The sequence below is a fragment of the Charadrius vociferus genome, unplaced genomic scaffold (assembly GCF_000708025.1).
Source record: "Charadrius vociferus isolate BGI_N301 unplaced genomic scaffold, ASM70802v2 scaffold329, whole genome shotgun sequence".
NCBI lineage: Eukaryota > Metazoa > Chordata > Aves > Charadriiformes > Charadriidae > Charadrius > Charadrius vociferus.
The window spans coordinates 1699614-1723409 of NW_009649982.1; the positions used below are offsets into that span (position 1 = coordinate 1699614).

At 36.0% G+C, this 23796-nt stretch overlaps 1 protein-coding gene across 1 annotated transcript in view; it reads right to left on the reverse strand.

Moving 5' to 3' along the window:
• ABI3BP (ABI family, member 3 (NESH) binding protein) overlaps positions 1–23796 on the reverse strand; it is a 143411-nt gene that overhangs the window by 50689 nt on the left and 68926 nt on the right. Inside the window, exons 4-14 of the mRNA XM_009891656.1 lie at positions 20649–20723; positions 19087–19161; positions 17735–17800; positions 16399–16479; positions 9811–9858; positions 9276–9350; positions 7629–7676; positions 7053–7127; positions 4554–4628; positions 3699–3773; positions 2328–2402 (exon numbers count right to left, since the gene is read on the reverse strand). Coding sequence (XP_009889958.1) covers positions 2328–2402; positions 3699–3773; positions 4554–4628; positions 7053–7127; positions 7629–7676; positions 9276–9350; positions 9811–9858; positions 16399–16479; positions 17735–17800; positions 19087–19161; positions 20649–20723 — 768 coding nt within the window. The remainder of the gene's footprint in view (positions 1–2327; positions 2403–3698; positions 3774–4553; positions 4629–7052; positions 7128–7628; positions 7677–9275; positions 9351–9810; positions 9859–16398; positions 16480–17734; positions 17801–19086; positions 19162–20648; positions 20724–23796) is intronic.

Here is a 23796-nt window from a genome sequence, read left to right on the forward strand (position 1 = left end):
TACCCTTAAAGTGAAAAACTTCTTCCTAATGTTTAATCTAAACCTGTCCTCTTCCAGTTTATAGCCATTCCCTCTCGTCCTATCGCTACATGCCCTAGTAAAAAGTCCTTCCCCAGCTCTCTGGAAGGCCACAATAAGATCTCCCTGGAGCCTTCTCTTCTCCAGGCTGAACAGCCCCAACTCTCTCAGCCTCTCCTCACAGGAGAGGTGCTCCAGCCCTCGGATCATCCTTGTAGCTCTCCTCTGGACACGCTTCAGCAGGTCCATGTTGGGGTCTCCAGAGCTGGATGCAGTACTCCAGGTGGGGTCTCAAGAGAGTGGAGTAGAGGGGCAGAATCACCTCCCTTGACCTGCTGGCCACACTTGTTTTGATGCAGCCCCTGATACGGTTGGCCTTCTGGGCTGCGACTGCACATTGCTGGCTCATGCTGAGCTTCTGGTCAATCTGCAGAAGCTCTGAAGAACTATTTTCTGCGTATGAATATAGTATTCTGCCCATGATGGTAGCCCAAAATGTCTACAATAGGGCATGTAAACTTCATGAAGCTATATAAAGAGATATCAATTGAATACTAACCTAAGTATCAATGCATACAGGGAATGTATATTAAAATAGAAACATGATTTCTTATTCCTCAAAAAGAAAAAACACAGTTTGAAGATTACTAAATGGCTATTAATACTTCATTAATGATACCATTTCATTCTCAGAAATTCATGGTCAATGTCTGTCTCTGAAACCGGGGACAGAGAACTGGCTATTAACAAAGATTGCTCAAACAATGCTCCTGCTACTCAATCCCGCTTGCATTCATTGACCCTTATTTTGTCCACATCTGACATTCAAGTTAAGAAGAAAGAATTCTCAGTCAATGGTTCATATATTTGAGCAAGTTTTCCTAACATGGATGACTAGAAAGTAGCAGAGAAGATGGTGTTAAGAACTAGTATTTCATTTGGAGGGTCACACAGCTGGTCTGTTTTGGTATACATTATGCTATAGTTGATACCTTATCATTTTCTTGCAATTTTCTTCCGTAAAATTATACCTTGAAGGGTAAAGCAGAAGAGTATTTTAAGATGACAGAATCCATACCTCGGATGCAGAAATTACTGGAATCACTACCTGCTCATTAAAGAAAGTCCCCTTTTACTGGAAAATGTGTAACATCTGAAGGAATTACATCATCCTGACTGGAAAGGCTAGAAGATGAGGAAAAGAACCTTCCAAAGTAAATGAGCTCATGCTTATTACCCTTATCAAGACCAAAGGACAAGCAAGGATCTAGAAGCAGAGCAAAATTTCATTATTAGTTATAATATTATGTAATGAGCTTTCTCTAAGAATATCTTCTCTAACAAGAATGGAAAATAGAGTAATTGTTTATGAAATACACGTGATTACCCAATGTTGCCTTTGTTCTTTCAGGAATATGAGGAATCATAGTAGTATCTGGTTCATGGAAGGTTGGACTGATTTCTGTTGGAAAAAATGTCAATAAATGCTCAGAATAATGAAGAAACTCTCCCTTCCACCCCCCCACCCCGCTCCCTTAAAAGGAACCTCCAGCGCTATACTATATACACCAGGCAAGGGATGTTTTAAAATAGCAATGGGTATTTCAACTCAGAGATTTATGGTTACAAAAAGTCATATTTTTTTGTTTGCTTTTAACATCTAGATACTTAAAAACCAAGACTAATAGCCCTTCAGTGAAATCACTGATTATCTTATACAGGTCAGTCCGATTTATGATGTGGAGTCTCCCAATCAAAATACAACTGAAGGGAATCCTCAGTCTAATCTGAATGAAAATGTGTATATAAAGGAAAAACACTGCAACAGCTTTGAGAGCCTTCTCTCGTAAGAGCTTCAAAAACACAAAGCTTGCAAACAACTGAAGTGTGCTGCTCAGATACAAGCTGTGAATAAGTTTTTATCATCAATTTAAACACACATGTCACTACTATTTCTTCTTTTCGTAATACACACGTAATATAAAAAAAAGTCTTGAACTGTTGTAGTTTCGTGCAAACAACTGAAGCGTGCTGCTCAGATACAAGCTGTGAAAAAGTTTTTATCATCAATTTAAACACACGCCACTACTATTTCTTCTTTTGGTAATACACACGTAATATTAAAAAAAGTCTTGAACTGTTGTAGTTTCCACCAGTGGTATGACTTGACTGCAGCATTGCACAGGTTTCTTAAGCTAGAATGATACCCAGGTAACAGCAAATGTACTGTTGACAACTCCCCCCACTGCCCACCCTGAAAGCAGTTGCTCATTATCAACCGCAGCTTGACAAAAGACCAGATAATTTACCCGGCTTGCTGTGTGGAGCATCTGGGATGGGAGCTGCTTTAGGTTTAAAGGGAGTATATTGCGGTTCTTTAAGAGCTGAAAGAAAAGACCTGTTTTAAGGGTTTATACTCTTCAGAAATTAGACAGGTTTATTGCATAGGCACTGCATGCCTCATGCTTACAAAGAAAAACAGGATCCTTACATGAGAGACTGAAAAACTGTCAGATACATGCAGGAATTCAAAGAGAAAAGAAAATCATGAATGAAAACATGAATGGAAAATTGATCAAGGAAGCAAAATCTGGAGTCAGGCAACAAAACCTGAAAGAACACAAACAATTATTGTGGAGATGTTTCCATCTGTATTTCAGAGCTCATAATTGCAATACCCATGTCATGCTTGTCTCCTAGAAGTGTCAAAGGAATTACAATGTGTGTGAAAGTGAAAGAAATTTTCTGTGAAGACAACAAAACAGCTAGGAATCTTTCAATACCTGGAACAGAGTAGAATTAAATTCAATAAGTAGAAAAGAAAACAAATCAAAACCACAAAGAGATGATATGTGAAAAACAAACTAATGATACATAATCTTTGGTTCAACGAGCAGCAGGGAAAAAATAATAATGGCCAGCTCAAGGTAACATCTTGACCTGTTGTTGTCTTTTGTTGTTCAACTGCGAGTGTAGTAGCTGCCAAAACTTCATAAAAACAGGAATGTACACAGAATTACAGAATCAGTGATAAGTACAAGCAAAAGGGTAAAAATACTCCCTTTTACATGACTGATTTATTTTCAAATTGGAACACACACTTAAATTTGTTTGTTGGTTTTTAAATTATTATTGGTGGAATTAGTGAAATACACAAATACACACTCAAAAGGAATGTTCAACTGATGTTTTCAGAACCATCAGGAGTTACAGAGGTTTGGCAGTTCACTAGTATGTAAGTCCCTATTAAATATATATTTTAAGGATCAAATTCCATTACCAGGACGCACAAACACATGAGTGGCTTGAGTTACAGATATTTAGAGTCATACATGAAGGCCCTCAAATATGTTTTTCTCTAAGCACCTTTTGATAGGCACAGAAGAGTTGCAATGTCTTTCCAGACATTCTTACAATGTTTGTATGGTGTGTACCCTGCTTGGCAGATTATTCATCAGGGACAGCTGTCATGTGACTGAAAACCATATACAACTCATCAAAACTCAACCATTAAAAATACAGATCAGCTCTAGCTTCCTTTAAACATGTATTTAATGATCGTTAGAAAATCTATTTGTTTGTAATATGAAGAGATGTTAATCAACACTTGATTCATTGAGGAACGACAACCCAAAAGAAACCCTGAATATTTAAGCAGAACAAAATAACAATGTATTTACCAGGTTTTGTGTGTGGTACATCTGGACTTGGTGATGCTTGGGGCCTAGAAGAGACTCGCCGACTTTCTTTTGGACCTGTGAAGATACGCGAAGTTTTGAACATGTTATTGAGGAGGATGATTCAGCACAAGTCTTTTGATTTTCCTGACAGGAGATTAATTTTCTGCAAAGAAATTTTTTAGGAAGTACTTCTTCCATTTGAAAACAATCACAGAGGTCTCCTGTCAATGCAATCAATATTATGTTAGTGCAGAGACTAAAGACAAAGTGACTGTTACAATGCAGTGTTGGATTCACTCTCCACTCCTCTCAGCTCTATCAAATAGAGCTTTCTACAGAGTAAATTGCTCTAGTTCTAACAGCTCCCCTAGTTACACTTCTCAAGTGTTTCATATTCAAAAAACCTGCTGCTCATTTAAATCAACTTTCCATTAAAAAAAAAAATCTCCAGCAAAGCAGTCAAAGCAGAAGAAATGTGGAAGTTTACCGCTAATTTTCAAATGGACAGAACTATATCCAAAGTTCTTGGAACAGGAAAGTACTGTAATTTTACATTTGTAAACGAGTAACTAGAAAATACAAATACCTCTGTCACATTCTATGGAAATTAAGACACAAATTTTCCTATGTGCAAGGGCTCAAGCCACATTCGCACAAGTATACAACTTATTGACATCTATAAATACCTAGCTGATTACCCCATTCCATGACAGCTATATAGCAAAATTTGATTATGACAGTAAAACAGCCTATTCAATAAGTATCTGTGTACCTTTAGATGTGTTAGCAATTTCGACAATTTTCAAACTGATAAAACTTTCATGCACTAAAGGGAAAATATATTGATAAGCTTACTTGCTCTAGTTGGAGGAACACGTGGACTGGGTGAAGTTTTAGGTTTGGAAGGCCCATGACGTGTGTCTTTAGGACCTGAAAGAAAGAAACTGGGTTACACCATACTAAAATTTCCTGAGGTATCAGTGTTCACTATCACCCATAAAAGTCAACAAAACCAGAGCAAAGATTTGAACCAAAAGATATTCTATGGAAGTGATGCAGAAGAGAAGTGTTTTTTGAATAAAATCAGGCTCTAGAGAAAAGAAATGATCTTCTGTGACGTATCATCAACTAAGCATGGGACAGAATTACTGGTTCTATTTAAGAAGAGGACTTAAAAAGCAAAAGAAGAAGAAAACAAAATAAATAGCTTCAAATACAAATACCACTGCTCTGTAATGGAGGTTGTATTGGAATTATTCGCAGTACCAGATTCAAATGATAAGAATGTCTTAGTCAAATGGATCCTTCGAGGAACCCCATGACCCAAAGATCACTGAAGTGATTCTGTTCTGACAGTGGAATTGAGGTTTGAGTGAAACAGAATTATTTTTCAATACCTCTATGAAGGACCGAATTTCATTTAGTAGAACTGGAGGGGAAGGGAAGCAGAGAAAGAAAAATTGCAGCATGCAGCTCTGCTCACCCAAACTGTATGACTAACTAGGACAGTGCCATCTCTACAGTATGACTCAGAACATGTAAGTTAGGATCCTGTTCTGATCTGCCCTCTGCCTCTTATCATTAAATGTTGAAGGAAATTGCCCTATTGTATAACAACTTGAAAGGCACAAGCATCCTCCTCAATTGTTTTGTAGAAAATAAGGAATATACAGACAATCTTGACTGTTAAACTATTAAGGCACATAGAAAGAAAGGCGACGACATTTTGCACGTCTACTCTTAATGATTTGAGTTGAAGAGAAAAGACAACATGCCGATTCAAGTAAGAAAGTATCATTACCTACTGTTGACTTCGGTTTCTCAGTTCTAAAAGTAATTGGTTCCAGAACTGCATTAGTGCAATAAAAAACAAAAAGAAGTATTACTGAGAACAATCAAAACATTACAATCACTACCTCCACAATGGTCACACCATCCCTGCTTCAGCCAATGACAGATGGTTCCTCCTTCTTGAAACTCAATACATGCCAGAGTATTATGCTGCTCAGAATTGCCTACAGTTGAAGGCAATACCTCTAATACAGAATGGAGCCCAAATATAAATCTGAAGCTTTTGTAATAACCTACAAAGAAACTTTCAACTTTGTATACTTTCCAGACTTATTTCAAGGTTTTCATTCAAACAATAGATGCAGACTTACTGAGGGAAAAAGGAACCTTAGTTGTCATCTTTCTTCCCATTTCTCCAGCACCACCATCTAATACTGCATATACCTTAGATACCCATACTGAGTCTGGCTAGGATGGAGTTTATTTTCTTCACAGTAGCCCCTGTGGTACTCTGTTTTAGATTTGTGGCCAGGACAGTGTAGATAACACACCGATGTTTTAGCTATTGCTGAATAGTGCTTTTTACAGCATCAAGGAGGACTTTGTTTTCATTCTGCCCCCAAGCAAGTAGGCTGGAGGTGGGCAAGATGCTAAGAGGGCACACAGCCAGGACAGCTGAACCAAATTGACCAAAGGGATATTCCACCTTATATAATGTCATGCTTAGCAACAAAACTGGGGGCCAGTCTTTCTAAAGGACCCATTGCTCCTAGACTGGCATCGGTCTGCTAGTGGGATGTGGTGAGCAGTTGCCTTTGTATCACTTGTTTTTTTCCCCTCTTTTTACCCTTCACTTGTTAAACTATCTTTATCTTGAATTTTTTTCTCTCTTTCGCTCTTCTGATTCTCTCCCCCAACCCACTGCGGGGTGGGATGAGGAAGTGGCTAGTGAGTGCTTAGTTGCTGGCCGGGGTGAGCCTGCCCCAGTACCCCATGCAATTGCTAGTGTGAGTTGTATAACTTTCTTCCTCTATCCTTCATTAGCCCAGGGTTGTATATTGCTCTAAACCAAACTGTGTAAACTACATTAATAGAAAGTAGTACACATTCTTAAATCTCTGAACAACATAACAGATGTGCATAAGTGAACTGAAAAGTATAAACAAATGATTGTGCCTGGGAAAGAAAAAACAAGTACACAATTTGAGAAATACAGAGAAACACCCTTCCTGTTTGCAATGACACCCCTCCTTTTCACCTTTGCTTTCCCAAAACCAAAGAAAATTCACACAGAAAAGGCCTATTTCCACTGACAACTGCACAGAAAATCCCTGCTGTTGCGGTGACTTAAAATGTAAAAAAAGAACTGAAGATGGAGATTTTAAACTTATCAGGTTGCTTATAAATTCCCCATCATGACATGTGATACTAGATTTTATCCCTCAAGGACTGCTCCAACATATCCGCCCAAGGGATATATATAAATCTGAAGCTCCACCGATCACAGTAGAATTCATAAGACACACATACCAGTATGACAAGATAACGAAACAATGTACTTACCAGGTTTGGTTTGTGACACTTCTGAGCTTGGTGATGTTCTAGGTTTGGAGGGAACACGCTGTGTTTCTTTTGGAACTGAAATTAAAAAAATGCAACTATTAAAATCTTTCAAGAACTGAAGCTGACAGAAGGCGTAATATTAAAAAAGAACACATGCCTTTGGGACCCTGTGGAAACATAAAAAGCTTGTATGAGTAATGGAGAAGTATGAATGTCTGCTACGCACAGAAATAGTGCCGATGGAGAACCTCTGTAACAGGATAACATAAAACAAGACCAGTCTGGATGGACTAGTAGAAAAGATGAAGCAGCACATAACAGAAACTGAGTATAGACACATGTAGTTAAAGGCAGACTGTGGTGCTTCCATTCACTTTACAGAACATATTTGTGTGAGAAAAACCAAACAAGATGATTATGAATTGTTAGTGTAAAATCACAAACCCCCCTTACAGAAGTACTAAATTTAACAGTAAAAAATTATGACAGTGGACTACAATGAAGATGTACTTGTGATGCTTGGTGTATACTGAGAAAAAAGCTAAGCGTGATGGTCCCTGTAGGTAAAACTGTTACCTATTGTTGGTTTTAGTTGATCAGTTGTAAGTGTTACAGATTCCAGGACTGTATCAGAAACAAAACATAAAACCTGTTATGAAAATTGAAGATAATAATTCCACTTACAATTAGTATTACTTGTCTAGTGACTGTATTTTGAATTATATACTATGTATACCGCCCCATATAAAAACTGTTATATTAAATGAAGACTTTGAGAAAGAGAGAAAGCAGTGTAAGCTGAAACCTAATGTAAGCTTAGTTCTCCTATGTGCTTCAATGAGATATCCAAATATCTATCCCTCCTTTATTCAGAAAATGGCTTTTTAGGGACATAAATGTCTTCCCTTTGCAGTGTATTTCAAATGCAGTTTATATACACAATAGGAATCAGAGACCACTTGCTTGATTTCTGGATGCTTATATTATTAAAAAGCATTATGGTGTATTGAACTGCATGATCACACACTTCACCTCTAAACTGGTATGGACCTAAAATAAAACTGGGTGTTGAAAGGGCATAAGGATGCAAAATTAAAGCTATTTTCTTGCATTTCCCACATTAGAAACGGAGGCACAACAGAAATGGTATCCCTCTCTGTGTTAGTTCTTCTGTATGGGTGAAAATAAGAAAAAATTTCTTTGTATCTTTTAGGACAGTCACAAGATAAGTGGATGATGCTGTAAAAAGTGTTCTGTATATTATAGATTCTTGAAGAAACAGTAACTTTTTTTTTTTTAAACACAAAATAGTACAAACTTGTAACATTTGTGTGACAAAACCATTTTTTGAGAAGGCCAAGACTACCATCATAATGAAAAATGGCTACAGAGGTAAAAACTGAGTTTATGAGAAGTTGCATTTTAGCGTGTAGTTTGGAAACAATGTTTTACAATCAGCTGCCATGGTTAAAAAATTATAAAAGAACAAAGATTTTGATTGGAGGAAATCATATTTAATAGATAACATCAGCTTTCAAAAATATTGCTCTATGTATACAATTTCAAGGTATTAATTAAATTTTTCACATTTACCAAAATATAACATATGCTGATATTTGATACCCTTGTAATTTTCTGTTGATTTTATCAACTGGATAACAGAGGACAGAGAGTAATTTTTTCTGCCTACCACTGAATTCAACTGCACTCATGTTTAATGACATAGTATAAGTATCCAGTATGTTGGAATATGGCATAAATTATCATTAATGCTAATAAATATTAATTTTTTTTAAAAAAACTATGCACTGGGTAAGTTGCTCTTTTATGCAGAAAATAATAATGTCATTAAATTAAGTAACTGTGACGTAAAAGGGAAACATATTTATTCTAACAATGCAAAGCAGTGTGGGAAAGAATTGTGCCACCTAAGTAGCCATAATACATTACTTGCTAGGTATTTGCTTTAGTTACCACTGTAATTTGAGTTCAACAACAATATTCTCATCCTGCTGCCATGAAGTATCAGAGATTTATTCTTTTGCATGATGAAAAATACCTACCAAGTGTTACCACTCCTGAAAACTGCAAATAACCTACTGAACACACAGCAGAACAGAACCCCATGATGTTTTAGCTGGCCCAGATAACTAAACAGCTGCTAAGAAATACGTTTCAATACAAAACAAACTGTATTAGAAATAATCACGCAAAGCAGTTTACCATCTTTGGCTTGTGGGATATGAGGTTTGGGTGAAGTTTTAGGTTTAGAAGGAATACGCTGAGTCTCCTTTGGAGCTGGAAGAGAAAATATGGGTAATAAGTTGGTTCACTTGCACTGCAGTTAGTGTCTGATATCAAGCTGAATACACAAACACAGAAACCTCACACCTGCAACAGAGAAAAAAACCATCTTTATACTAAGTAGAAAAGAAAGTCAGGTAATATTCTCCGTGTGTTTACAACAATCTAAGCAAGAGAGTGCAATTTTAGTAATTGCTGGGACAAGCACAGACAAGCAATATATTACAAGAAAGGTGATTCAGAGCTGCCAGCATCATTTTCATAAAAGAAAAGGAGACATTCCAACTGTGAAGAGAGCAATATGCCCAACTGTCATGAATGCCCAGCAAGAGAATTACCTAGAAGAAAAATGAAGTTTAATGAAACAATCCTAAAGCATAAGGTGATTGACTTCAGTGATGCTTTCTGTAACGAAAAAAGCAAACACGACAGCTTGCCAAGGAAATATCATTACCTATCGTTGCCCTTGATGGTTCAATTCTAAGTGTAATAGGTTCCAAGACTGCAACAGAAACAGCAGGACAAGACAACTATGAAACTTACTCCAAAAACCTTAAAATTACTCCACTGGTAAGTATAAAAGGAGGTGCTAATACCACACCACAGTAATATGGATCTTGAAATTAACTTTTTTTTTTAAAATGATGGACAATTAAACTTCCTAATAACACAGGTTCAATAAGAAAAATATAATTGCAGCCACTTGATGGAAATGGAAGAAAAAATATGTTAATAGAAATCAGTAAATCCTAGAACAAGCAAGGGAAAAGATCACACAGCTTAACTCAGAGACAGCAAGGGACTCGATCTACAGAAATGTCAGGTATCCCCAAACTGAAGCCTGCTACTACTTGAAAGTGGCATGCTGACTATGACAAAACAGTTGATTTTTTTCTCTAAAGTGAACAGTCAAGCAGAGGACTAAAAGGTTGCTATTGGTACAGCTATAGAACTACCTAAAAGAATGTATTTTGATATAGCCTCTTAATTTTTTCTCATTATATCCTCATATAATTTGGATCACAAAAGCAATATATCATCTCCTTTTCCTCATCACAAGCTATGCCAAATTGGGGGAAAAAAAAGGAAAAAAACAAAATCATAATCCTGAGTTATGAAATGGCAGAATCTACAAAAATTTCCTAGTAGTACAGAAAATATATTAAAATAATATTAATTGATAATTTCTCACCTCTCAAGGCAGTGAAAACTGAAGTAACATATAACATACAGACATACACACCTAAAGATAGAGCCTTTTCTATAACCTATACTCACTTCACTATACATTCACAATATAACACAGCCCAGTATTAATAATGCTGCAAATGAGGATAAAAAGCCCAAACAACCAGCATTAACTCCTTTCTGTCAAGAATGGCCAGATACTGCATAGAAAACTTAAATTAGTTACTAATGTTTCTAATGTGCTCACTGCATATCCCTGGTTTGCAATGACTTTGCCGTTATTCAAGTTCATCAATTACCTTCAGAATTCAAATTAAAAATCTTTTTCAATAAAACACTAATTTCTATTTTCAGGCCACCTTTGAAAAATCAGTGAGTTCTTAAAAAGAAAAAAACCAACTTCAGATATTCAGAATAAAATTAAATTCTTTGTTAGATCCACAAATTGTTTTCTGAAGCAATTTGGTTTTTCTTTGTCTAAATATTATCCCAAAATAATGAACAGTTCTTTCTCTCCTCCTCCAGGAAAAAAACATTGAAGTTTTAAAGTTTTTTACTTTCTGCACTAATAGCAAGCCTCAAAGTACACAATTTCAAAAGAAGCGCCCCATTAGATTTAGCTTGAGGTGTTTCAGTCTTAGCAGATGATTTGGGCTTCAGATATGTGGATTCTGGATAGTGGAAAAAACTTGGTTTGTAAAAAACAGTATTTAAGCTGAAAGTAAATGGTGTCCCATAGAAGAATCACATTCACATTCAGCAATGAAGAAATAAAGTCTAGGAAAATACCTTCAGTTTGTATCAATGAATAAACACAGAAAAAATGGTGCTATGTGTTTAATGTATGAACCTTTGTTGGGTATGGGCAAAACAAGCAGACAGAGCCTTTGAAGAAAGGGATAATCAAAGAGTTGGACGTTCTGCAGCAAAATTAGCTTCTAAGAGTTTAGCCATAATCCAAAGAAAAGAAAGCTAAGAAACAATGTTAAGAAAACATTGTTATCCAATGCTGACCTTGGCAAATCAAGGTCATTAGAAGAGCTTTGAGCGTACTTTATGAAGCAGAATTTATTGCAGTTGGAAACAGTGAATCTAACTGAGTTGTTGGTAATTACCCAAAACAAATTGATTCTATTTAATCAAATTATCTAAGACATCATCCTCATCCAGTAAAGTATTATATATGTGGTTGGGTTCATCCAGGTTTTAAAGAGCAAAGCTATACATTTAAAAACATCTTAATATGCTTCTCAGAATAAAATCTGCAGAGTAAATGCAAACAGTGACTCAAATCTTTCTTTGAATTAGATATAACATTTCAAGGCACACTGCAAAGGACACTTTTGTTCCTAGTCTACATTAAAAACTTATTTATTAAACACATCACTAAATATATATTTCCACCCAAAAAAGGTAATTATCATTATTACTTTATATAAATTTTCCCCCTCCCTAAAACTAGAATTACTTTTTTTTTCTTAAATTGAACACAAGTTTCCATGGATTACTTGAAAAGATGTAATATTTTCCCATAAATTTGAGACATTATCAAGCAATGCTCAGTTATGTGCAACAAAGAACTCCCCCTTCTGCAGAAATTATTCAGCAGTTTGTAGTTTTAAATGTGATTTTTAGATTGCATATATTTCATAAAGTCTTTATTATTGCAATAATTCTTATTCTTTCTTTTTCTAACGTTATTGAGGCTTCTAACCAGATACCTTTGAATTAATACCCTGTCTTTTAGAAGATAATATTTCCATGGTAGAAACATGGAGAAATAATAAAGCACCAAGACTATATTTCCATTTGTTGGGTTTGGACCACATATGAATAAGCAAGAAGCCTACAGCAAACAGTGTTTTCAACTGCACATACTATCAGAACAATGTAAAGAAGAATGACTAAAGATGACTTGTAATCATTACCCTCTGCAGTCTTTGGACGTTCATATGTGTAGGGACTCTTAGTAGTGACTGAAACCGGAATGGTTGCTGCTGGAATAAAGAGAATTTTCTTGAGAGAAATACAGGTGCATCTATATCTATTTCTCAGTGTCTGGTACGGCTCAACTGCTCTTGCTTCCCAATTAAAATCCACCTCCTCCCCACTATTCAAATGGAAACACTAAGTAATAAATTTACTGAATGTTCTTACGCAACAGTAACTACCCTGTGCATTTGATACCATTGCAACTACTCTAAGAAAGCAAAATACTCCAAAATGTCTTTAGGACAAATAATTTGGGCAATTAAGTAAACCGATTGCCCGGAGAGGTCATGGGGTCTCAATCCCTGGTGACATTAAAAACTGTCTGGACATGGTCCTGGTCAACTGGCTCTAGGCAGCCCTGCCTGAGCAGGGGGTTGGACCAGATGAACTGCAGAGGTGCCTTCCAACCTCAACCATTCTGTGATTCTGTGAAAGGACATAGCAATTACCCAGCATTGCCATAGGCTATTCTGGATACAAAAAGACTTTTGATTTGGAAGGAGAAACTTTACTGGGAACTGAAAAGTTGGAAAAAATTTCTGACAGAGGGCAACTATGAAGTTTTCCTATTTTCCCTGGGAATGGGATCTCTAAAGTAACGTTCGCTGGGTAGGTGTATCTCTCCTCAAGACAATCCTCTTTAAAGCCAAGTCATCGAAAATGATAACGTGTGAAGTGACTCATGTGAAGTGAAAGCACCATACTTTAAAAAAAAAAAAAAAAAAAAAAGAAAAAATTCAAATCAGCCAGTGCAATCAGTTCTTGCTCCCAACCCCACAGGGCTCTGGTACTGGTTGGGGTCAAAAGGTGAAGAATGAGCATACACAGAAACAACTATGGAAAATCATTCACTAGTAGGATCTCTTTGTTCTTTGCCAAGTTCTTCTCTGAACTGCCACATGTAGAAGTACTGCTCTGTCATGAGAAAGATCAGAAGGGAATTCTTATCTATTTAACAACTGGAGACTACTTTTCTACACCTGGCAGCACTGAGTACTGCATAGCGTATCTGTGCCTCAGCACTGTACTTTGCTCTAAATCCAAGCAGGGAAATCCAGTCAGAAGCATACTAACCTACAAGTTAGGCACTTAGTACATTCTTCCAGAACTAACCTGGGGCCATATATTCATTGTACCGTGTTCTTATGATGAATCTTAAATCACTCAGAACTGTTTTTCTTTTTCATTTCTTTGTTTTTTCAAACATAAAATTCAACAATGCCATCCTCCTCCCAATCCTAAAGAGATTCTGAAAGTCTCCACTAATGAGTTCTTCTCAGCCTATTTTAAAAAGTTCATTAATAGATCTATAATTCACATTTCATGTAGACTCTACTAGGTAAAAAGAAAAGGCTAAGCAGGGAGATAGATTTCTCAGAATGATGATGAGAGGAGAGTAAGATTGGGAGGAAACAAAATGCCTTTCATTTCCTCTGACATTTCTGAAAGGACAGCATCTAAATAAAACTCCCAGACAATACAAGAGGACTCTGACATAAAAGTTACTCTTGATATTATTGAACAATTTATCAGATTATTGGGTTGTAACCACTGAACAGCCAGGCAACTTGAGACTTTGAGGTCAGAAAATAGTAAGACAGACATGTGCCAAGTTATCAGTGTTTTGATAGTTTAGAAGTCCTCCCAGGACTCTCATAGTTCTCATAAGTGAGAAAAGACTGTAAAAGGAACAACTACATGTATGCATCAAACTATCTAACATTACTGTGTCTTAACGAGGCGGTTGAGAACCTCCTCTACAACGGGTAAATTCTGCAGTTCTCTTGTGAAAGTCTCACACCACACAAGTGGAAATGCATGGACACATATGAAGAACCAACATTTTGTACCAGAAGCACAAGAGAGTGCAAATTTATAACGCATCTACAGGGACTCAACGGGGACTCAATATAAAGAACTATTCTTGCACTTTTCTGGAAAGAAAAAGTTGCAGTGCAGTTGGATGCATGGTAGAAAATACATTATAATTTCCTTTCCTGAAAAAAGGGAAACTTAGTATGTTTAGATAGAGAAATTAATGCTAAAAATAATACAAGTGAGCACAATGGTTGGGCACGATCACATTGGCAACAAGAACTGTTTTTTCATGCAAGCAATGGATTCAATTATGCAAATATCAAGAAGAATGAAGCCACAAACTTTCACTAGAATGTACAGTCGGTTGGTTGGAAAAACTGAAAATTGTTTATCTGTTTTTTAAAAAATGAAGTTTCTTGCTCCACAGCAAAAAGACAAATACTTTACCAGAACAGTACAAAAGTCTTATTAAGAATGAGAGCCAAAATTAACCTTCAGGAATTCTGTTTGACCTGAAATGGGTTATTAGTAAGTCAGTGAGCAAGTATGAATTTGGCACATATTCTTCATTATTCTGATTCACTGTTAAGGAAAGGTGAAATGTCATGACGAAGTTCTAATTTAAGCTGAACTTCCAAGTGATGCTGGAATACAGAGGAGATCCTGCTTTTTGTCCGTTTTGCCACCCACCCAAAAGCCAGGTTATCCCCATGCACTGCATGTTTTATCCCTCAAATAATGATTTCTGGACAAGAATATCATTATTTGTCCCATCAGAACAAATGCTAAATTCACAAATACCTACTTACAGGAAGATCACTACAAGCTTAACTATGATTAAAAAGCGTTTCTTAGGATTCCATCTGATTGATCAGTGAAACCACTAAGAGAAAAAGGACAAATAAGAGGCATGTGTCTAAACACAGAATCATGCCGCCTTCTTTGTAGTGATACAGAAACTTGCTACATAGCCATCCATTGTGGAAACAGCTATACACAGTGTTGATCTTGGCAGTCCAACGGTGTAAAACAATTTTATGCAACAGTTTCCAAATGAGTTGGGTTTTTTCCTCTGTCATTTCAAAAAAACCATGCAGGATTCAGATATATATTCAGATATGGGCATGTACAGCAGAGACAAAAGTAATTATTCTAGTAATACAATACTGGATTTCCTACACTAAAAATGTAGGAGCTGTAATCACCATGAAAAACTAATTATGTATTCTAATTTGAGACAGTTCAAAGTCATAAATACCATTTAGTTAACAAATTTCACAAAGAATTACTTGGTCCGAAGAGACTAATTCCTTTTATGAGTAAAAAAATAATTCACAGAGAATCTGGAAATAATTTAATAATATTGCCTGATCTCTTCCAGGATTAAGTAATATATTCTTACAATATAAAATTATGCAATTTCAAGCTTTCCAACTTCATTATAAATCATGTGACACTAGTAATATTTTTGCAACTGTATTCACTTATTCTTCAGCTCCAGAAAATGCCAGGTGCCTTCTATTCTCCAACATACATCATAGACCAAATTTAACCCTGGTGTGAAGGTGCAATTTCATTTGCCATCATAAAATATGGCTTTACTAAATTCCAGGGAAGAATTTCACTCATTTCCACCATTTTAGGTAAGTCCTGATGCATTCATGATCACTGAATCAATACAAATCCTATGGTTCTCAGTAAGATGCTATAACCACCAGCAAAGCATGAGAATTCGCATTTTCTGGACCTTGTGCTGAACTAAGTTGGAAAACTTGTTATTTTGAAATGAAAAGCAGGAAAACAATTTATTTCAAGGCCAGGCCATGTGACTTGGTGATTTAGGACATAAAAGTTAAAAGTTTCCTTGCTTTGCTTCAAATTTTTTTTGTTCAATACAAAACTAATATTCTTCAAAGAGCACAGTTCCCCTCAGTGCACATCTTTCTGATGATTAAGTACTGAGCTTCACATAGAATAAATTTAAGCTAAAGTATACTACTTAAGTGATACATTATAAAAAATGTTTGCTATGGAAGTTAGTTACCAGGTTTAGTTCGTGGCTTTTTGGGTCTGGCAGATGGTCTAGGTTTAGGTGCAGAAGGTGTGAGTTTTGCTTCTTTAGGAGCTGAAAGAAATATACTGGATTATAAGATTATCACTTCTACTATATCACATAAAAATCACATTCTTCAAGTCTGAAACGAAGCATTGAATGGCTACTTGGAACAAAAGTAAATGGCAAAATCAGATTTGCTAAGAAGGCTTCTCAAGGCTTCCAAGTCTCCACTACCCCAGCAAAATCCCTACTTGTTCTTCACAGTAAAAGTCAGTAAGCAAATTTAAAATATGCAATGGTAGCTTACAATCACATCAAAATGTTCTTTCTGTTAAGTTAGCAAATTAATTTTTGCAAGTTACCTAAGAGGTAAAATAATAATGCTGTTTATCATTTTGAACTCCAGGCTGATTTTAAGCCATCAAAAGACATATGTAGAGAAAATATGCAAAAATGCCCTCAATTTTCAACACTGTAAAGAAATTACTTGTAGGAAGCTGGAAAAACATTGAAACAATAATAAAAAGGGAATTGCTTCATAACTGCAGTCATTGAATTCTCTTAATAAAATAGAGGTAGCATAATCTAAACGGTAACAATTAAGAGCAACCAGTCCTAGAAACCCCATTTCCCCTGAACATGCACGGTCTGAAACTAATTAGCTAAACAGGATTGTTAATCTGGCATCAGATAAAGCTTAAGGTGAGTTTCAGGTAGTATAGTCAGTAATTTTGTTAATTTTTATAAAGCAGTGCTGTGAGACTGCTCTCCAAGAAAAAGTTTCATAGCAATAGACATAGTAGAAAAGCATATGACATTTATAGAAAAAACAGAGTAGAATAAGACATATGAAGTGACTGAGAAGTGTTTTTTCAAGCCGAAGTGACATTCAGATGGATTCAAAAAAGAACAGTAGAATTAACATGTCCATCCAGTGCCACAGGAATTCTTCACTGAGAGTTCTAGGATTAACGCCCACAATACTAACCTTGCACTTGGCCTTTCAATAGTATATCCAAAGGGTTTCTGATGATTTTCTGTGGGTAAAGTGTGTTGGTGTAGAAAAACTCCCAACAAAATGGAAGACAATTCCAATCCCCAAAATTTTACTGTACTATAAAACTAGGAAAACTATGTGAAAAAATATCAATTCTTTTTCTCCTAAGTTTAGAAAAACATATTTCTGGATGCTTATTTCCTAATTTTTTTCCTCTCTCAGAGAAATGAATTCAATACAGTAAAAGCTATGAGATAAAATAACAGAGTACAAACTGTGGCATGGACTGCAAAGAAGAGTGACCAACAGCTACGAAACATGTATTACCTAGCGTTGCTTTTGGTTGTTCAACAGTCTGAGAAGTTTTAGGCTCCAAAAGTGGTGGTTTAGGGGCTAGAAAAGAAAAATTCAAGTGTAATAGAACAGATCAGTAGATGTATTGGCAGTAAGCCAAAAGTGTTATCATTCCAATAGTTCAGGGGGCTTGTTTGGTTTTGGTTTGTATTGTTTTGTTTTTTTAAATAGATAAAATAAGCATGCAACTAAGTCCTACTCTTAAGCATAACACCCTACATTCCTTTTAGTTTTGTTTCCTGTGAAAGTACACACTGTGTGCTTGTGGCTACATGTGAGAGTCTACTTATAAGGCTCCTTCCCCATATTTATGTTCTCCGGACATTTTTAATCCATTGTTTGATTCAATCAACAAACACATTTCTTTGACATTATGGGAGAAGAGTGAGAAAGGACAGATGAAAGCTTTGACTGAAGAAAAGATTGCAGTCCATAACAAATACCAGAGAATCTATACCAAAGAGGAGACTTCTAAATGCCAAAATCTTGCCGAAAATCTTAAATCACAGCCTGTGGTTGATTATAAGACACGTATAAGATGTCAAAGGCAACTCCTGCTTTTTACTGACCTGTCTGTTTACAAGATATGAGAACAGAAACATTTTAGGGCTCTAGTAATGCACACTATAACATTTATTGGTCCACATTCTGAATCACGAAAGGAGATTCATCTCCCTTAATCTCAAATCAGAAGAAAATGAGTACAGAGATCTACTTTTTGATCAACAAGTAAAAAAGGAAAAAAGACACGACATGATGATGATGTTCCCATGGTCAAAGAATGAATCTCACGTGTATATGAAAGTTTCCCCTTCTACTTTGAGAAAGCTCTCTACTTTCACTAAAATGGCAATCCTTTCCACTCAGTTTCCTGCGGGAGGACTTACTGATATTGAGTAGTACTTTACTTTCAATCAACAAACTGCTGTGACTAGCAAAGATGCCATCTTTGCCATAGTATGTCTGTGTGAAAGTGGGAGATGGGGACTCGCAAAAGAGATTACAGAAGTAATAATCATATATATTGTTCATACAAGGGATATAAAAAAAACTCTGTGCCACCTAGAAGTTTTTTCCCTTCCAGTTCTTGAAAAAGATTAAAAAACTAGAGAACTTGTTTATATTTTCATCACCGAACCCAAATGTGTAAAACTGGTAAGCTTAACTCTCATTCCTTTTGTTAGGCAACATCAAATGACTGATGTTAGAATGAGTTATTCAAGATGCTCATGTATTGCATAGTTCCTGTTCTTTTTTGGAAGTTTTGCTTAGATATTTTTACGGAATGTGTCTCTGCATACTGACTTATAAAAATGCACAATTACCAGGTTTCACGTGCTGTACTTCTGGGGTAGCAGATGGTTTCAGTTTAGAAGGAATAAGTGGTATTTCTTTTGGAGCTGAAAGAAAGAGCTCAGTTTGCAATCAAAAATTGTTTAACAAGGTTTTCCCACAACAAACAGCACATGCCACAAGTTTATATTGAAGAAAAGACAACTTAGTATGGAATGTCAAAGCCATCTGATGAAATCAGAGTTTAAAGTGTGGAATGGAGAGGATACTGAAATGCTGGGCCTAGATCAGAAATAGATTCTCTGTCTCCAAAGCAATTAAAATTTCCACTATGAAAGCTCTACATATCAGAGACAAAGACAACACATGCATGTGCACGGGAGTGAATGAGATAGAGCACTCTAATAAAAAGATGATGGAATTTTTCATGCAAGAGGCAAGTTTTACTTCTCTGAGGATGGTAAAACCATCCTTAACTATGTTCGCATACAGAGACATATCAAAAAGAATCAGTCTAATGACAATGGAAGAACAAGACTCTACAACCAGGAAAAAGAATAGCGATTATGCATGTGAAATGATATGCTGGAAGAAACGCATTCATATGGGATGAAGTGCTCAAAACAAACACAGAGTTTTTCACTAGGTGAAAACAACATTACCTAATGTTACCCTTGGCCATTGAAAAGGACGAGTTTTAGATGTGAAATATTCCAGAATGGATTCACTTGTTGCTGTTGGAAGAAATGGTGACAGTCACAAAAGAGCAAAGAGCTAAAGGAAGAAACTCTTCTTTCATAAGCAAAAACAAATTTGTTTTTACAAGAACAACAAATATTTCACTAATGCTTGGACACTTATCAGTTTAGTATGCATTAGAGAGAAATTCAGTCTTTTGAACCGCACAAAGCTTCAGTGACTATAAATCATCGCATTTGTGATGTGCAGAAATTCTGAATGTTCATTTCCTCCTGCCTTCATTGCAACTGGTCTGGATCTCAACCACTGCCAAGAAAGATTTTAAGTTGAACATCTGAACATTTTGAGGTTTGGCCCATTACTTAAGGAAAATGGCATGCTGTAAAATGTAGGAATTTAATGAAGACGACATGTTGAACAATCAATTAGTCAGATATTAAAACCATATAAAATTTGGAGTAGAAAGCTGAAACCTGATCCAACTATGGTTTCAGTCCGAAAGCATCAAGTGTCTGTGACTGTTAACCAATGTCAGGCCATTAAGGATATACTTTCCTTAGTATTTTTAACAAGGCTGCAGTAATAGAATGCAGCCTACAGCATACGTCACGGTATTTTCATCAGCACAACTGGACAATAAATACTGTTTTCTCCATTATCTATGTGGCTTTTTTTTTTCCAAAATACTGAAGGAGAACCACATGACTATGAGTTGCACTTTAAGTGTGAGAAAGCACCAATTTCAACCATTAACAGCAATCTAAATTCAAAATTCAGGTATTAGGGTCTAATCCAAATGTGCACTGAAAGTGAAGATTACCAGTGCGCTCATTTCAGTGAGTTTTAGAGCATGGTTTGAGATACTGAATTAAGAACTAGGTAGAGATTATTGTACCTGGTTCAGCATCTGCTATTTCAGGCTTACTAGGTGTCACAGGGCTTGAAAGAACAGGCTGAATACCACTGAAAGCTATAAAAAAAACAGGTCACAGTATCCACGATTACGAATTCTACACAAAGCTTTTTTCATTTTATAAGAACAAATAAAAAATATTATAGGTTATAACATACCTAATTTGCAATGCAGAGATAACAATAACATGCCTTACCTTGACAATGGAACAGTGGGAGCTGAGGCTAGTGGTTAAAATGAAAACTGAAACTGAAGTGTCAGCCAACCAAAGCTAATATTACTTTAGATAGCACGGCCCATGTAGTTTAAAGCAATTCAGAATATAGAAATATGAAAGAACTTCTACCGCTATAGCTGTAAGCATAAAGCACTCCAAAAAAGGCAGAAAAAATATCATGTGCAAAACTGAAGTACACTGCAAAAATATTTCAGTAAAAAAGAGTTTCTTAATTCTCTTCATTGCTTTGTTTTCTGTCAAGATTTTGTTAGTGAATTTTAATGTCATATAATCTGTGTACATATATGCATATACAAGACAAGGGTAAAATAAAGTAAAAAAAAAATCACTGAACAGTAAGAAGTAGTAAGAAAGAAACTACGCTGGAATAAACAATATAGAATATATAAATCTGTGTATATCTGAGAGTATAACAATCGAACTTGAAAGAAAAAACCAAGTAATTTTAAGATTCTTATTAAGCTTTAGGCATTATTACTATTATTACTATTATTATTATTAAAAAAAACCTTATTTCATTTAGGTATATCTCAAAATAGCTCTAGTAGCTTTTTGAGAGGCAAATGTAAGATCAGAAACACTGTTAGGTGAGTTTCTCAGCAGTAAGCACGAGCTGTCTTGGCTCATGTGAAAAGGGTACTTTGTCTACACTGATGATCATGACTCAAATGGAAGACAAGTAGAGCAGATGACCAAAATATCTGGGATAAACAGGATTTCCAAAATTGCTATGAAAACACCACAAGTGATTTAACTGAAAAGCTAATGCATTACTATTACCCATAGTTGTTGTTAGCACATGAGGTGTTCTGGAAAGTGGAGGCATAGATTTTTCCAGGTCAGCTGAACTTGTAACTGCAGAAAAATGTAAATAACCCTGAGAGATAGATTCATATTGCTGCAGAAATATGGGTGGTGGGGGTGTCAGAAAAAGTAAGATTGCTTTACATTGCTTTGCAAGATGCCAACACCACTATAATACAGTTTCACAAGACTTCCAGCTTGAAAAGAAATGAACAAAAGCTCAGTTTTGAAAAGTCACATGCACCTAACAGACACACCCTGACAGAAACTGCAGTCCCCTAAAAGCAGACTTATCAACAGGAGTTGATTGATCACATGAAACATGAAGAAACCTGTGCTTTTGATTTCACCTGCCTCTGTAGAAAGAGACCTACATACTTAAAATATATACTAATATGAATTTCTATGGCCAGGTATTTCTATGGCCAAAGCTCTCCTTGTTTCATTGTAACAGATGCCAGTATTTTGAGTTACAGGTGTACTACACAACATGTAATTTTTCATTTAAAATAAATAGTGATATTTTATCTAATTGACATAACATAAACTTTAGTGACATACTGAAGAGCCAGAAGGTGAGGCAGAAAATTCAAAACAATACTGTTGAAATACTGACTATCAGATTTAGGATAATTTTCCTTATCAGCTCCCTCACATTCATACTTTTGCTATGAATACAAATTTAATCTTGGGGAGCTATGACCCCAGTAAGAAAAGTTTCAACATAACATAACTTGAGAAAAATGTTTAATAATGGAGAAAACTGCAAAAAAATATGTATGGTATTGACTAACAAAAAATCACCCAGGGTAAAATCTCACAATCAAGAATATATCTTCATAACTGATAATGACTCCACTCAGCTAGAAGTCCTTATATCCAACAGATTAAAACCACCCAAACCAATATTGATTCCTGTGGGTTTTCTTTTTGTTTGAGCCTATGCCACAATGTATCATCATGTGGTTACGGAGCCTAATTACCTAACACTGCAGACAAAATTCTGTTTCAGACAACACCAAGCAAGCAGAGCTTTAAAAAGCCTGTAACTGTAACATCGTGAACACAAACCCAAATCCTAAGCTAGGTAAGTATCATAAACACAATTTACCAGTCTCTATTTTTGATATTTCTGTAGATGAAGATGTTTGGGAAGGGAAAGTAATATGATGAGAGTCCAGGGAAGCTGGAAAACAAAATAAAACAATAAATTCTCTTGGCATGATCCAAGCCTATAGACTGAACAGGTTTCAACCAATAACTAAGGAACCAGGGACTTCAGGCAGGAATAAATCTCAAATGCACATGGAATGGATTTGCAAATGTGAATGTGTGAAGTTGCACTGGTGATACAAATGATGAAGCAGCTGTGGCAAGAAATATGAATAAATATTCAAAGATACCAGACAATATGACAGAGAAATATGAAAAAAGAACAGACTAACTAAAAAAAGAGGTGAAAGGCAAAGAAAGATTTGATCTGCCTTGCAGGACAAGATCTGCCATATGAAAACTCAGTTTGATAACACTATTTAAAAATAGAGGTGACAGAGGAGGGATGCACAATTTCTGATACACAGAAAGCATTTCCTTGCAAAAGAGAAGGTAGAAGGATCCTAAAAGGATTAATATAGGTAAGAACTGCAGCATCATTGGAAAAGACCCTGAAGTACATGACACTCAGCTGACAAAAATACAAGATTTTTACAGTGCCACAAGAACATACTTCAGAATCAGTTTTCACCACCTAGACTGAGACACCAAGAAACATGGCCAGCACATTTGGGAACCTACAATTCAACGGCACCTCAATGGGAAGGACACGTTAATATAATTCATTACACTCCTAACTTGCACTTGACTTCAGGTCTGTAGGCTTATCAGCCTGATTGTGCATTGCTTTGTTACCTCATGGGCCAAAAAACACTGCCAGGCCCACAGGACAGGTCTTGTACACTTGACCGTGTGAAAGAAGCTATTGCCACGAGCACTTCCACCCGTTGTGGTCAAATGTCCTATGCAATGCCTTAAGTAAATACGACTCTTGATGTATGACAGTTTCATCTCTACGCGCTTGCTTCACACCAA